Source organism: Ornithodoros turicata, chromosome 5 (genome assembly GCF_037126465.1).
Source record: "Ornithodoros turicata isolate Travis chromosome 5, ASM3712646v1, whole genome shotgun sequence".
Lineage (NCBI taxonomy): Eukaryota > Metazoa > Arthropoda > Arachnida > Ixodida > Argasidae > Ornithodoros > Ornithodoros turicata.
In genome coordinates this window covers 15766638-15781248 of record NC_088205.1, presented here as the reverse complement: position 1 = coordinate 15781248, position 14611 = coordinate 15766638, and the positions used below count along the sequence as shown (strand labels likewise).

The 14611-nt window shown below is 44.9% G+C and overlaps 1 protein-coding gene across 2 annotated transcripts in view; it reads left to right on the top strand.

Moving 5' to 3' along the window:
* LOC135394112 (cell adhesion molecule Dscam1-like) overlaps window positions 1-14611 on the top strand; it is a 281899-nt gene that overhangs the window by 170193 nt on the left and 97095 nt on the right. For both annotated transcript variants that reach the window (XM_064624627.1, XM_064624626.1), the window contains exon 3: window positions 7354-7518. In XM_064624627.1, the coding sequence (XP_064480697.1) occupies window positions 7354-7518 (165 nt within the window). The remainder of the gene's footprint in view (window positions 1-7353; window positions 7519-14611) is intronic.

The following is a 14611-nucleotide window of genomic DNA, read 5'->3' as shown; positions in this document are numbered from 1 at the left end:
GCACGCTGTGCGCCAACCACTGCGAAGAACGATAAAATTATCGCTTCTGATTCGAAGAGAGAGGTGGGCGTACGCCTTTTCGTGGCAATTTGGATATATGAAAATTGACACAAAAAGGCGTACGCCCCCCTCTCCCTTCGAATCAGGAGTGATACTCCTATCATTCTTCGCAGTGGTTGGCGCACAGCGTGCTATGCGGTGAAGTTCGGTGTGCTTCCGTCCCATCAGTATCGGTCATCCTGCCTCTGCATCACTTTGAAGTCCTCAACTCCCCTCTCCCACTTTCCTTTTCTTGGCTATAGTCGTGACGATGCCCACTTGAGTGCGTCCAACAACGGCAAGCTACCTCGACCCCCCCCCCCCCCTCTGTTTTTAGAGTGGACGACGCTTAAAGCTGATTGCTCAGTTACCGCTTGGGGTTCTACACTCTTAAAAATGAACTTCACCGCATAGCACCCTCCTAGCCAACCATAATCTGGAATGATATCGTTATCTGCCCTGATTTGTTAAAAATGGGAGGCGTACGCCTTTTTGTGACACTTATGCTGTTCATAATTGTCACAGAAAAGGCGTACGCCTCCCGTTTTCAACAAATCGGGGCAGATAACGATATCATTCCAGATTATGGTTGGCTAGGAGCGTGCTATGCGGTGAAGTTCATTTTTAAGAGTGTAGGAGAAGTGAAGAACAAAAATAAAATGTAAACAAGTATGATGAAAGAAAAGGTAACGAAAGAGTGCAGGCAATATCGCACGAGTGAGCGAAAATATAAAGTGACTTCTTTTTTTTTTTTTTTCATAGTACTGTTCATCCTTGATTCGGGCTGCCACTGTACATTATCACTATGCCGCTATGATTTCGCAATCTTTCTCTACAATATATCTTGAAGCGTGTGCAGACGATTTGTCTCGTGATGTATTTGCGAGCTTAGAGTGCAGGTCCTCTATTTTGTTAACGTAAAGTATGACACACGCTACCACGTCTTGGACAAATAGCGAAAATTCGCAGGCCGCTCGGTCTTCTGGAATGTATGAACTTCTTAAAATTTTACTTCCAATGTTCGCAACACTTACATAGCCTTATCGGGACAATATGCGCTACACGAGTGTTCGAATAATTGGAACTTCGAAGAAGCTAGTTTCAGAAAATGACAACTCGAACTCACGTGATTTTCGACTCAAATGATCTCATCACCCAGCTTAACACCATGACATTAGTAGTAGATACTATAACAATAAAGGAATTATTGATATTCGTAATATTTCATAGTCCGAATATCTGACTGTATCCTGCTTTCGTAACACTTCTGGTGGCGCCGCCTACCTCTGTCTGCCGTCTGAGAGAACAATCGCCCTCTCTCTCTTTGAGCCACGTTCCGGAATTATCTGCACCAGCATCCCAGCATCCCAGTCTCCCACGCGTGATATTCGACGGCGGCGAATAGTACTCCGCTCGTGGCAAACTTTGTTTTCCTTACCTTTTCGCTGACCTCTCGAAAGAGAGCGTGCTGATAATTACCCACCAATTAAGGTTCTATGCCTAATCAGCACGATTCAGCGAAGAGCCGTGCCAATTTTCGGCACTCTGAACAGTGGAGCGCCAGGCAATATCCTGGCGGCGAAAATTGCGTGACGGGAGGCATGCCTCGCGTCACAGCTTTTCGGGGTTGTGAAGATTATGCGCGTGCATTCGAAAGGAGATTTCATTTCGGACCTCCTGTATAAGCATGAGAATGGCGTGAGTTACCAGGGCCACGTGATGGTGATAAGGTAAACAAAACAGGGGCAATAAATTTCATAAATTTAATTTCGTTCATTTCTTCAGGGGAACGGTCTGTGTTCGATATACTGGCGCTCCCGACCTGAGGTATGTTACTCAATCAATTTGAGTTATTAATACGTGAAAATAGTAGTAAAATAAAGGGAAAATACTGGTGGTTTCCTAATGCGAATTTTTGAAGTTCGCAGATGTTTTCAACAAACTACTTCGCTTATGAAAGGATTCGTTCTAATCTTCATTTCTGCGAAGGTGCAAATGAACAACCGCATGGTCAAAAACACAGAGCCAACACAGAGCGTTAAACTAGAAGCGCTTGACAAGTATAATAACAATTAGGGCAGCTTCGAAGACAAGAGAGTATTTTACTAGAAAGTACATACCTAGGAACTAGAAACCTAGAGTACATAGAAATACCTAGATATATTAGAAACCTAGAAAATATTTTATAAGTAAAGAAGAAACGGCAAAGCTTACGTGTTGAACATGTCAATAGATACGCCAGCACCGTGTGTCGGAGATTTCCCGCGCACGTCAAAAGAACCCCAGGTGGTCGAAATTATCCGCAGTCATACTCTGCGGCACGTCGCACGTGCAACATATCGCCAGACTCGGTAGACAAACCTTACGTGTAACGTCATTGCACCATTACTATTATTATTATGTCGTTAGGTAATCAGGAATTGACTAATAATTGTATAATGTTACTTTTCTTCGCCTTCTAATTTTATCTCTAATGACCCTTAGGACTACCCGCTGTAAAATGTTCTAGAACATCTTCCTGGTAGCTCAGCCTAGCACATTACAATTATCTCACTGAGTAATCTGTTGTCTGCTCTTTGACTAAACGGGAAACGAATTTAGTGCGAGCCCTTCCGGGGAACTTGTTATGCGCGCATAGACGAATAACGGAGTAGGAGGCTGGACTTACAAGAATTGCAATACCTTCAAAAAGGTATTATTAAAAATTTATTATTATTAGAAGGTCTTATTTATAGTCAGCATTATACCTATAAAAATGACATGAGTCTCAAAACAGAGAAAAATATTCACTACAAGGATGCTCCACAAAGTATAAAGTGGCGTAATGCACGTATGGCGTATGACAAACTCCATACAAATTCCCAAAAAACACCACAAGACAACAAAAAGTAATACTTCACAAGAGCCGCGTTTTAAACTGCATTACGAAACTATATTTCCTATAATAAAAAAGCTTAACGCTGTAACGTTAAAAACAAGAAGTGCTCAGATCGGGACGGTTGTTTCATAAATACTTTCATCAGCAGCAGTGTCATACCTGCACCGTTGCCGGAGGAATTTAATTCCATCAGAGAGACACACTCATTCCTTCCGGTGTCCAATCACACCTTCCCTTTTCATTTCATTCCAAACCGAACGCGAAAGACAATAAAATATAAAGTGATTGCAAACATCCATTCCGCAGATGAAAAATCGATAAGAGAGAGTTCATGGCCTCAGTAATGACTCCATCTCCTCATGCGGTTCTCGAGTTGCTTCATTTTCCGCTGTATTGAAAAAACATGGAGTCGTTACGAAATTGATACAGGTGCGCTTGACTTGACGGTTAATTTCGGTTTGGAATCGGAACGGAGAAGGAGGACGACGACAGCATGGATCGAGATTACGTAAAGTAGGCCCAGGAGGGGCAGTATAGTGCAAAGTCGCTCCAAGGCTCTGAGAGTAAACAAGAATACAAAAAAGTAAAAATGTATGCAGCGTTCGTTACGCGATGAACAACGCGTGTCAATGTACCGCACAGCTTAATTTCAGTGTATGTAATGATGATTATGATCATGGTAGTGGAAACATTGTGGAAGGGTAGGCTCCTCTGAACGCGCAGTAAAGTGCGTGACACGAGGTGCGCTCAAGTAACGTTCCCTTCTTTTACGCCATACTCACTATACAGGGTGTCCACCATAACTATAGAAGTAATTTATAAAAATAGAAAAATCACTTTTTCCCAGTTTTAACCAATTGCGATGCACTCGACGTCTAAAGGCCCGCCTTAAGAGGGCACAGGCAAGCTTGTGTGGCGATGCATTAATTAACTTTCGCTAGTTAACTTTTTAATTATGAAAGATAGGCGGATGACCCAATGGGGAGATCGAGTCCCTTGGGGTCACTGGTAACATTGCCGTTTTCGTAACAAAAATCGAGACAGTTATAGCACGAGGGAAGGGCCTGGAAATAAGGCGATCTGGTGGTTATTTTTCGACGCTCAAGTAGAAGCGCTCCCGTTCAAAGCTCTCTCGGTTCCAAACATTCCTTATCAAGTATCAAGTTAATCCCCCTCCCCTCCGCATGGTGCGCTGTGACAGCGTTTTTCCTACCCCGCATACAGAGGAACGTAAAACGGGAGCGCTTCTACTTGAGCGTCGAAAAACGACCACCAGATCGCCTTATTTCCAGGCCCTCCCTTCGTGCTATAACTGTCTCGATTTTTGTTCTGAAAACGGCAATGTTACCAGTGACCCCAAGGGACTCGATCTCCCCTTTGGGTCATCCGCCTATCTTTCATAATTAAAAGGTTAATTAGCTAAAGTTAATTAATGCATCGCCACACAAGCTTGCCTATGCCCTCTTAAGGCGGACCTTTAGACGTGGAGTGCATCGCCATTGGTTAAAACTGGGAAAAAGTGATTTTTCTATTTTTAACGGCGAACCTATCCTGCCATCACCCCCCCCCCCTCTATTTTTACTTCTATAGTTATGGTGGACACCCTGTAGGTAACGTTGTAGACGATACCAAGCATACTCTCATCGAGTGCGTCGGAATCGGAGTGTCTCGGGAGCAACTTTGGCTCCCCATGACGATCGACCTTTCCATAGTGTTAAAATATTGTGCTGTTGGGTAGCGCAACACCGGGTGAATGTGCAGCAAGCATGGGTGAGGTCCCTTGAATCAACCTGAATCAGAGAATTGTGATTCCCCTTATGTACTTCAGTGCATGCGGACACTCGGCAAACGAGTTCCGCTGGAAATTTCGCTCCCTTTCTACTTTGTGTCATTATATTTCATCATCATCATCAACAACAACACAGCACACTATACTTGTACTTTATCCCAGAATGCTGGCTGTTTATCACAGTTTTATGTGAGGGCGGATGTTGTCAATCGCTAATTACGATATCATTTGTCCCGTTGTATGTGCGTGCGTGCGTGTATGCATGTGTGTGTGTTTTGTTGTTGTAGTTGTAGCAGTAGTTTACCTACAGAATTAGGACGTAGCTACTTATTAAACACTTTCAATATTATTGTAGTTACTGCTACAAACTGCAACACACGAATTCTAAGAATCTAGGAAAGAAAATAGTGTAGTTCCATTGTGAACCGGTGCGCATAGCAACGTACAAATGCAAAGCCAATACATAAAGCAACTGCCCTTTGAATTACACAGTCGGACAAGTAGCGAACCTTCTATATCCCTCTAGTTCTCACCTATTGCAAGCTATTCACTTATGCATTCGCTCTTTTACTTATGGAAGCGTCGTTTAACACGGTACTCCATACCTGCCGCCTGTCGCGTTGTGTACGCAATGGCTTCCTCCTATTCCCTGGAACAGTTTGCTCCAGTAATATTTCCTGGCAAAAAGAATCATTTCTAAGCTTGCAATATCCACGCGTCATAAATAAGTAAGAAAATGCCTGCAGGCGAAAAGAAAAAGAAAGAAAAGCACACACTCGTAACAGAGGTTGATACGAAACGTTCACCTATTCCATATGCGCACACACTACATCTTCTTTATTGCTACATTTTCGTATGATTGCTGCAGTTTCTGCTTCACCGACCGTACAAAATACCGGGAGCTCGCGCGCGCGCACACACACATATACCCCACTCTCTTCGTCTAGGTACGCGTGCTGAAAGAGACTAAACTGCGCGCAAGGCGGCCTGTATTGAAATAAATTCCGCTTCCCGGAAAAATATGCGGTGCCGTCTGCTTCTATAAGAAGACTGCCGCACGAGTACGTTTACCAAGAGCGGAACAATGAAAAAAGAAAAGGGGGAACAGAAGAAATTAAAATACAGCAGGGCGCGTTTCGTAAGGGCTGCTGCTTTTTCTCCGGCGCCACAACAAATGCGTTCGGAACAAGCTGGTGAGACTTTTGGAACAATGTGCGATCTAAGCGACACGCTCGGGTATCGGGAAAACAAAAGAGAAGTTCTTGAGGGATGCAAAAACACACAGGAAACGAAAAACGGATAGAGCAAACGTTTCTTGAAACGAGGGTAGGGTAGCGAGAAATATGCAGATCTCTTGCTTTCCGAAGCCTGCACTTCAAATATGAGTGTTTTGCTTAGTGTGTGGCGACATTTCGATCAATTTCTTGCATGTCGTACATAGTACTATATATTTGCTTTGCGCGGATTATTGGTATCCTTTGTCTGAAAAGCGCATGCGCAAACAGGAATGATTGTTCAGTAGGTTGTCTTCGCTGTGCCTTAATCAAGCCGTCGTTTTATGTGAATGACAATCGGATGATCTGCAGTAGAAGACTCAGGTCTAGAGCCGCCGATATTCCGAACCGACTGTTCTACTGCGCACCGTCTTCATCTTTGGCATTATTTAAAGGTTCGGAAGGTTTATACGTTAAAGATGTGCACGGTATTGTGAGTCGACTCCTCGTGGACGGCAATATTCAAACAAAGGTGTCAGGGTCTAAAGGGCTGGTCAGTTCACTTTTTCGTCCACGCTAGAGTTCTTCTCAAGTTTCTTTAGCACGTAATCCCCCGACACTTTACACATGATGACAACGATGGGGATGATGTCCACTGTTACCACAAATTATCATTACTCGTTCCAATGAAGTTCCAATCCTTTCGAACATCATTACGGGAACACTACGCTTCCACAGGAATAATCTTTTTATTTATTAGGAAATCTTGTAATATTACTCGTAAAACAGATGGCGGTAGTGGTACTGCAGAAAAAGCTCGTCATTGTCGGCCTCGCAAAGGTGGGCAACGTCACGACTAACTCTCTGGGGGAATGTGCGTCCTGGGCCGACATCTAAGGGAACTGTGCCGACATATGTCTGACAGCGTCTGAGGAAAACCCAGGAAACAGAACCTTAAAAGAGATAATAATAATAATAATAAGTAATAATAATAATGATGATGATAATAATAATAATAATAAGTGCTTGAAGCTTGCTTCACCTCTGCCGCGGGTTGGCCCTGTATTGCAGGACCCTAAAGCCGAACTTCACCGCATAGCACGCGGCTAGCCAACCATAATCTCGGATGACATCGTTCTCATCCCTGATTGGTTGAAAACCGGAGGCGTAAGCCTTTTTGTGACGCTTATACAGTTATGTTAATTGTGACAAAAAGGCGTACGTCCCGTGCTTTCCAATCAAAGGTGATAAAGGTATCATTCTGTACCACGGTTAGCCTTCAGCGTGCTATGTAGTGAAGTTCTGTTTGAAAAGTGCAGGATGTGATGAGCGCGGAAGGATGCGCATTGCAGTACGTTCGTCGTAAATCAACAGGTGCTTTTAGTGCTACAGCTGTTTTATTTGTGTTTTTAATTTCCCTTCGTTTCTCGCAGTGGTTCGCCAAGCTTACCAAGCGGAAGTGTACGACGAGTATGTCGTCACCGGAAATACTGCCGTCATGAAGTGCCACATACCGGGCTTCGTTCGTGATTTCGTCACCGTAACGTCATGGATCGAAGAGCCGTCAGGAACTGTAATTGACTCCAGCTCGGCTACAGGTAGGTTGTTTTTAGTGTTCTTTCGCCTTTGGTCAAACTCAAACTCACCCGAGGCTCAATCAAATACGCATGCTGAAAGCAATATTCCAGGTTGTCTTGATGCCAGTCTACCAACAGAGTTTGGTGCATTTTCTGCAAAGACAGGATGCCTTCTCTTCCTCTATTTCGGTGCTTCTTGAAATGCGCTGCACTTCAACAACATTTATAATAGGTTCGGTTTGGTTTGGTCTAGGTAAAAATAAAATGTGGCGCTCATGAAGAAAGTAACAATAATAAATAAATGAATAATAGTAATAATAATAATAATATTAATAATTCGGGACTGTACGTCGCGAGACAACTGTGATCATGAGTGAGATAGTACGAGAGTTATACTGTAATGACAGTTGGTTTCAAACACCACGAAAACGTGAATTATCACTGTTACTATTATCATGTTCCACACTTTCTATTAGCTGAAACCCACTGACACTCTAGAAAACAAAACGTTGGAATGTGTTCAGTGAACATGACCACGGTCTACTGTACAGGTCATAAAGACTCGAGGATGCGTACAACGAAAATTTAAGTTTTAAGAAGCGAAAAAATAATCAATAATACCGCAGAAGTCCGGTCGACACAAATTGGACGACCGCGTCTTTTAAAACACGCAATACATCTTGCAGCTGTGGCCACCAATAAGTGGCGAATTGAACAGTGCAGCCGTTCTGTATGTTTAAGAACAACCTGTCTTGCGTTCGAGGGACTTGTATGTGATTGGTTGGTGTACTGGGAGATACGTGATTGTTTCGCAAAAATATGCTGAAACGCTTAATATTCATGGTAAGGGACCCCGTGTGAAGAGCATTTAGATGTAGAAGAGACTGACTTAAATCAATACTTATGAACGCATACGAGGAGTCTGAACTAACACGAACCTTTTATAGATGGGTAGAAATCCAGCGAACCGGTAGAGATGTAGGAGGGAGTTGCCTCAGGACAGAAGCCGCCGATATTTCGAACAGAGACTGTTCTTCTTCTGGGCACCGTCCTCATCATTGGCATGGTATTTAAAAGGTTAGGTGTGACGTGTTTAAAGGTTCATGTGAATTGTGGGTCAACAGCCCGGACGGAAGAAAGGGTCCGTACGGGCTTCTACGGCCGGAGTGAATGGCCGCTTTGTTAGAGCGTGGAGGGGATTATGTGAACGTAGTGATCTAGGCTCCAGACCGGTTACAGAAAAATGGGAGGTTCACAAACACGTGGACGAAGCGGGACGACAGGCAAGAATTGGCAAGCATAGCGAAAGATAAGGAGGTTACTGGTTACTATACTTAAAAAAAGAAAAAACAAGAAGGAAAAAAAAAGATCTTTGCTCGTTCTGGAATTTTCCTCGCGTAACCAGTAACCTCCTTATCTTTCGCTATGCTTGCCAATTCTTGCCAGTCGTCCCGGCGGCCCACTACCCCAAGGCACAATGGGCAGGATGAGATGTGTCCCTGACGATGAGGTGATGAACGATGCTAAATAGGGTCGATAGTCAGTGGAGTCAGTAAGACATCAGAACGGTAGGCGAAACCACAGCACACAAAAACACACACACAGCACACAGGTACGCAGGCACATCACAGGGTAGAGAGGAGACCAGTGTCCCGGAGAAAAATCTTGATATACTCAGTAGCTTGGCGATGGTCAATCTGGTTAGACCAAGGGCCGAGGTTGCCAATGTGAATGTTGCGGCCGTGATCGACTGCAGGCGACACCGTAGGGAGCTGCTCTTTGGGAGGTGTAAAGATGGCAGTCGAGGAGCACATGCTTGATATCCGTCAAAACAGCACAGCGAGAGCTTGAAATGGGGGGTGAATGCAACCCTGAAACGAAGCCTGTGTATCAGCGACGCAAAATGGCGAGGCACACGAGACACGAGGCATGGTGAAGCCAAAGTCAGGGTCCACTTCACGCATCAGAACTCTCGATGGAACGTCCCGAGACCATTGCGCATGTGCGAGAGGCCTCATCACATCATTTAGGAAGGTTCGCCTGTCGCCTTTGGGGAGGGTAATCCGCACGCTTGATCGGGAATGATACGCAGCTGCTGCAGCCTCGTCAGCCTCTTCATTGCCGTGGATGCCACAGTGTGCAGGAACCCACTGGAAGTAGAGAGAGTGCCCGCTGATCTCAAGACGGCTTAGTTCCTCCAGTATGTCCACAACCACAGGCGCAAGTGATCCACGAATACCCATGTTCGCTATACACTGGAGAGCTGCCTTGGAGTTGCAGTATATCACCCAGCTGGTGATAGCGGCGGATGGAATGTGCTTGAGGAAGAACAAAATGGCATGCAACTTTGCGGACGTGGATGAGGTGCGGTGCGAGAGACGGTATGCGTGGCACGACGACATAGTCGGAATTGTAAAGGCAGCAGTGGAGCAGTGCAAGTTGGTCGACCCATCTGTGAATACTGCAGTGTGCGAAGGGTAATGGCACTGCATCATGTCTAGCGCAAGTTGTTTCAACACGGGTGTTGCAACGTGATCCCTCTTCCTCTTGAGCCCAGGAATGGTAGTAGAGATCGAAGGTATCGAAAAGACCCATGGAGGGGACCTGTAGACGACTGATCTGCCAACAAAAGCCTTTTGAGCTTCGAAACCAAGGGGTGACGACGGCGTTCCGCGACGAGGCGTAGATAATGGCGCACAGTTTCTCTGACACGTAAGACCTCTACTGGCAACTCGTGGGCCTCTGCTACCACCATGCGCGTTACAGCGACGCGGGGTACACCGTCGGGCGAACGCAGACGAGGCAAGGTTTCACGAAAGTGCACCGTACACCAAATGTGTGTGGACCTTCGCAGATTCTGCCAAAAAGCTTTGGCTGCACGACAGTCATAGACGACATGTTCGTTCGATTCGGGGTGTCTACGAAAGGGGCACGTAGAGTGGGGTACGATTCCCTAGCGTCCCAGTCGGTCACGCTGGTAGGCTGAACTTTCCAGGCGAATCTCCAGAGTATGTCCTGAAGGTCACCAGGAAGCCAGGACGGGACAAAGGCAGGCCACCGAATTTGTGCACTTTGAATAGCGCGACGGGAGGGTCCAGCTGTGGAAGCCACAAGAGTGGCCACACGGAGCAGTGGTGCAATACCGGGGTCGACAGTGGGAATTACAATGCAGACTTTGTATTGTTGACTGATTATATGAGTCACAGAGTTAGTGAGCTCGATCTTTATTGAGCTCGTTTTAGCCTACCACACTGCAACGCAGACTTGTTTGTATTACAAACTGTAGGATGAGAGAAGCACGATGCTTGCCCACATCACTGCTTTCGCCCTCAAAACGAAGAGCAGACTTGTATTGTTGAAGATCTTCCCCGAACAGCACCGCGAGCGGTACTGACCCGACGCCCGTTTCATGGGCCGCGCATACTGAGATGAGTCACACAAAGCACGCCAGTCACTCACACTGCATTAACTTACGGTCACCAGCGTCTACGATTACGGGTGACAGTTGTCATTACTTAAACGTCGTTTACTTTCACCGGCGTCCCACTGCCATTGCAAGTCAGGGGCCTGATCTGTTCTACCTATCATGGGGAAACACAGGCTGCGCGGAGGATATGATGGCTGCGTTCCAAACCACTCTCTCGAGTAGGTATTAGTCATGTGGTAGAGTAGCTTCGCCGTTCACACGGTGCAACCTGGCTACGCGCAACTAAAGTTGCATCGTGTGAATCGACCCTAACATTATTTGATATTTGATATTTATTTATTTCTCACAAGCAAGTGAAGAGAGGCTGAGGCAAAAAGTCTCAAAGAGATTTGACAAAGGCCTCAGTCACCCGCTGTCAGCGGGGACAAACACATGAGACCCAGCATAATAATACCATATTGTAACTCCATATTGTAACTCCATATGTAACTTCATTGTAATACCATAGGTAACATATTGTAACACTCTAGTACAAGCTCTGGCAATAACTTATACTTCAACAATAAACGAGAACATATTTAAATAAAGGCACAAAAACATTAGAATTAATATATAAATCAAACTAATAAATAATAAGTAATATTTCAATACTATAGAAGAACATATTTAAATGAAGGCACTGAAGACATAACAGTTCACAGTTCACATGTTCACAGTTCACATGTAACATTCAGCACAGTAAAAGACAAAAACAAGAATCGACCTGGTAAGCGGATAGCATTAATCTAATGCACAAAAATAGTTTAACAGATCATGCTTGCCTATTTTAGACGGGTCAATATCGACTCTATTGAACAGTCTAGTTAAATTATGCTGCAATGTTTGAAAACCATCGGAAGTCCTACATTGGGAATAAGAGTATCCATAAGGATTACGATAGTTAGAGGCATGACTCACGCGTTTAAAATTTCCATTTCAAGGAATTTCCTGTCATTTTCTCTAATCATAATTATACAGGTTATGAATTTTTAGTACACTGTGGAAAAGGCCTGACGTTGTATGACTATAAGGTACATTTTCTTAAATCCGTAAGACCCCTTTCTGAACCAGCAACAGCTTAGAGAGTGAATGTTTCGACGATGTGCCCCAAACAAGAAGACAATAATTAAAATGTGATTCAATTAACGTATATTTGATATAACAGCCAGAAAGCGTTCCGTAATAAAAAATGTTTATACGTACATATTAATCCAAGACTATAGAGCACGCCTTTGCCCGAACATGTTGAATATGAACATCCCAACTTAATGTAGCAGTAAAGTATACTCCTCCTAGCAGTAACGTATTATGCTCCCTGTGTCACGGTAACCACCAGGATGATTGGCGAAGTTATCCCATTCATGCGTGAGTTCGAGCTGAGTTGCTGAAAATATTCCACGGACCACTTAACATTCTCAATGTTTTTCCCGTTTCTTAATTTCTCTTTTCTTGTCATGGAACTTCCCCCACAAATAATCGCAAATCGAACTCGTAAATCTAGCTAAAAAGAACAAAACAAAAAAGACGTTTTGAGACGGAACGCACATGCAAAGTCAGCAGGCCGCTTCAGATTAACGATGTTGCTCGTTATCGAAGTGAAACCTTCGCTCAAAAAAAGGAAAAGGAAATAAAAAACAGAGCTTGGGAGTCGCGCATCGATCGACTGTCAATCAAACCCTGCTTTGATGGGTGTTTCCAAAGGAATTTGAGACGCACGAGGAATTCCGATCAATTCTGTTCCTTCCAGTCGATATTATAGCGCTGTTCCTCAATAACTTTCGAAAGAAGAACAAGCTGTCGTGTACTTTTCTGCTTGACCGTGATGCAGATATTACTTGTTCCTCGTGTAGTCAATACAGTATAGTGTTCCGGCTCCGTTGCCTTTTCTTTCTGCTTGATTCTGTGTCTTGACTGGTATCACAGCCCCTGTAACCCATGGTAACAGTAACTATTTAGAAATGTCGTGACAATATAGCTTTTTATCTTATTGCACGACGTTGTTCAGAGTTCTATATAGCTCTTTCTTCAACAAATTTATTCTCAGAAATATTTCGAAAGACGTACACTTCTCTTGTCATGAGATAAACATGATGATATTTTTTTAATTCAGTGTTAGCGCCGCGAAGCAACTGTGCCTATGAGCAGCGTATAAACGTGGACAGATGACATCAGGACGGAGTGTGGGACATGTGGGTTAGTACGCGTCCTGGACCGCCCTTCGTCTCGAAGGTGTTTCGGAAAACCCAGGGAAAACCTCAGACAGCACGGCCAGTGACGGGATTCGAACCCGCGCCACCTCCCAGTCTCGGCGTGGAAGGCGATCGTCGTAACTGTAGAGGAGATGGACTTCATCCACACGAGTCCTGACCGGCGATGATGTAATGTCCCAGCGGGCAGATGTGCGTGGCCTCACGTTAGGACGGCGCCAGTAGAACTGGTTGGTAGGCGCAGAGGCGCGCTCCAGCAGAGGGACGTCTTCATCGTCGTCCACGGGCTGCTACATCACTCCCCTCTCAGACGCGGAGCGGTGTAGAGCTAGCGGTTGAGGTCCGCGTTGATACGTGAAGAGGAGAAAGAGGGTCGACACGTGGAACAAGGACGGCTGGACTTGAGTTTTGTGCTGAATGGGTAGAAGTAGCGGATGAATGGTGCGGACAAGCGCTGATCGGGCGGGTTCCAGGGGTGGACCGAAGCTGGGAACAGAGGTAGGCCGATGCGGTCCAGACACAGTAAACCAAAAACGTCTAATGGACATCCACAGTATGGTACACAGTGGACATTTGGAATGTCTAGTACATATCCAGATATGTCCACATTCCATTCCAGGGATGTAATATGGATCGTCGGAAGCTCGTCCATAACTGTATAAATGCACGTCCTCTGGATGTACCTGCTGGACATTTGTCACATCCATTGGACGTGTTTGTGAGGCATTGCGACGTCTAATATACGTCCTATCGATGTTCCTACCGGATTAACATACGACAAAACAGACCGGATTGCAAATCTACTTTTTCGGCTATTTTGTGTGCATGAACAGCGCAAATGCCGTGCCCGTGGCCGTACTCCGCCCGACACACCTTCGGCATTTCTCAGTAGCTTCTATTGTCGCACTGGATGGAACATATACTAAAATACAGATAGTTGCGGGATGTTTGTTAAGTGTAATGGGGGCCGAAAACGTTTGTAACGGTGACGAGGATGCGTTTCTTGTACAGGTCCCCTCAACCTTAATAATAACACTGGAAAAAATTCGGTCTCATTTCTGAGCGCGGTAACAGCCACCCTGGGGGCACTGGGGGAATGTTAAGTGAACAAAATCCTTGCGTTAAACTAACAGAAGAATTTTGTTCAATTAAGATTTCCTTATGGCCCCAAGCGTTGCTGTAATCGCGCTCGGGAACGATACCATATTTTCTTCCGGTGTTATTATTAAGGTTGACGGGAGCTGTACGTCTGCAATGAGTCAAACTGCACGCTGACATTTCTGAAATTCCTTCCTGACAAATACTGTGTTTGTAAATCAGGCTTTTGTCTATGATGTGGTTACCTACTGAGTGCAGCTGTCAAACTGATAGGTTTCCTGTGTTGGTGGAAGAGTGCTACGTAAATACTTTGCAGAGAGCAGGACGCGAACAATGGAAAAAC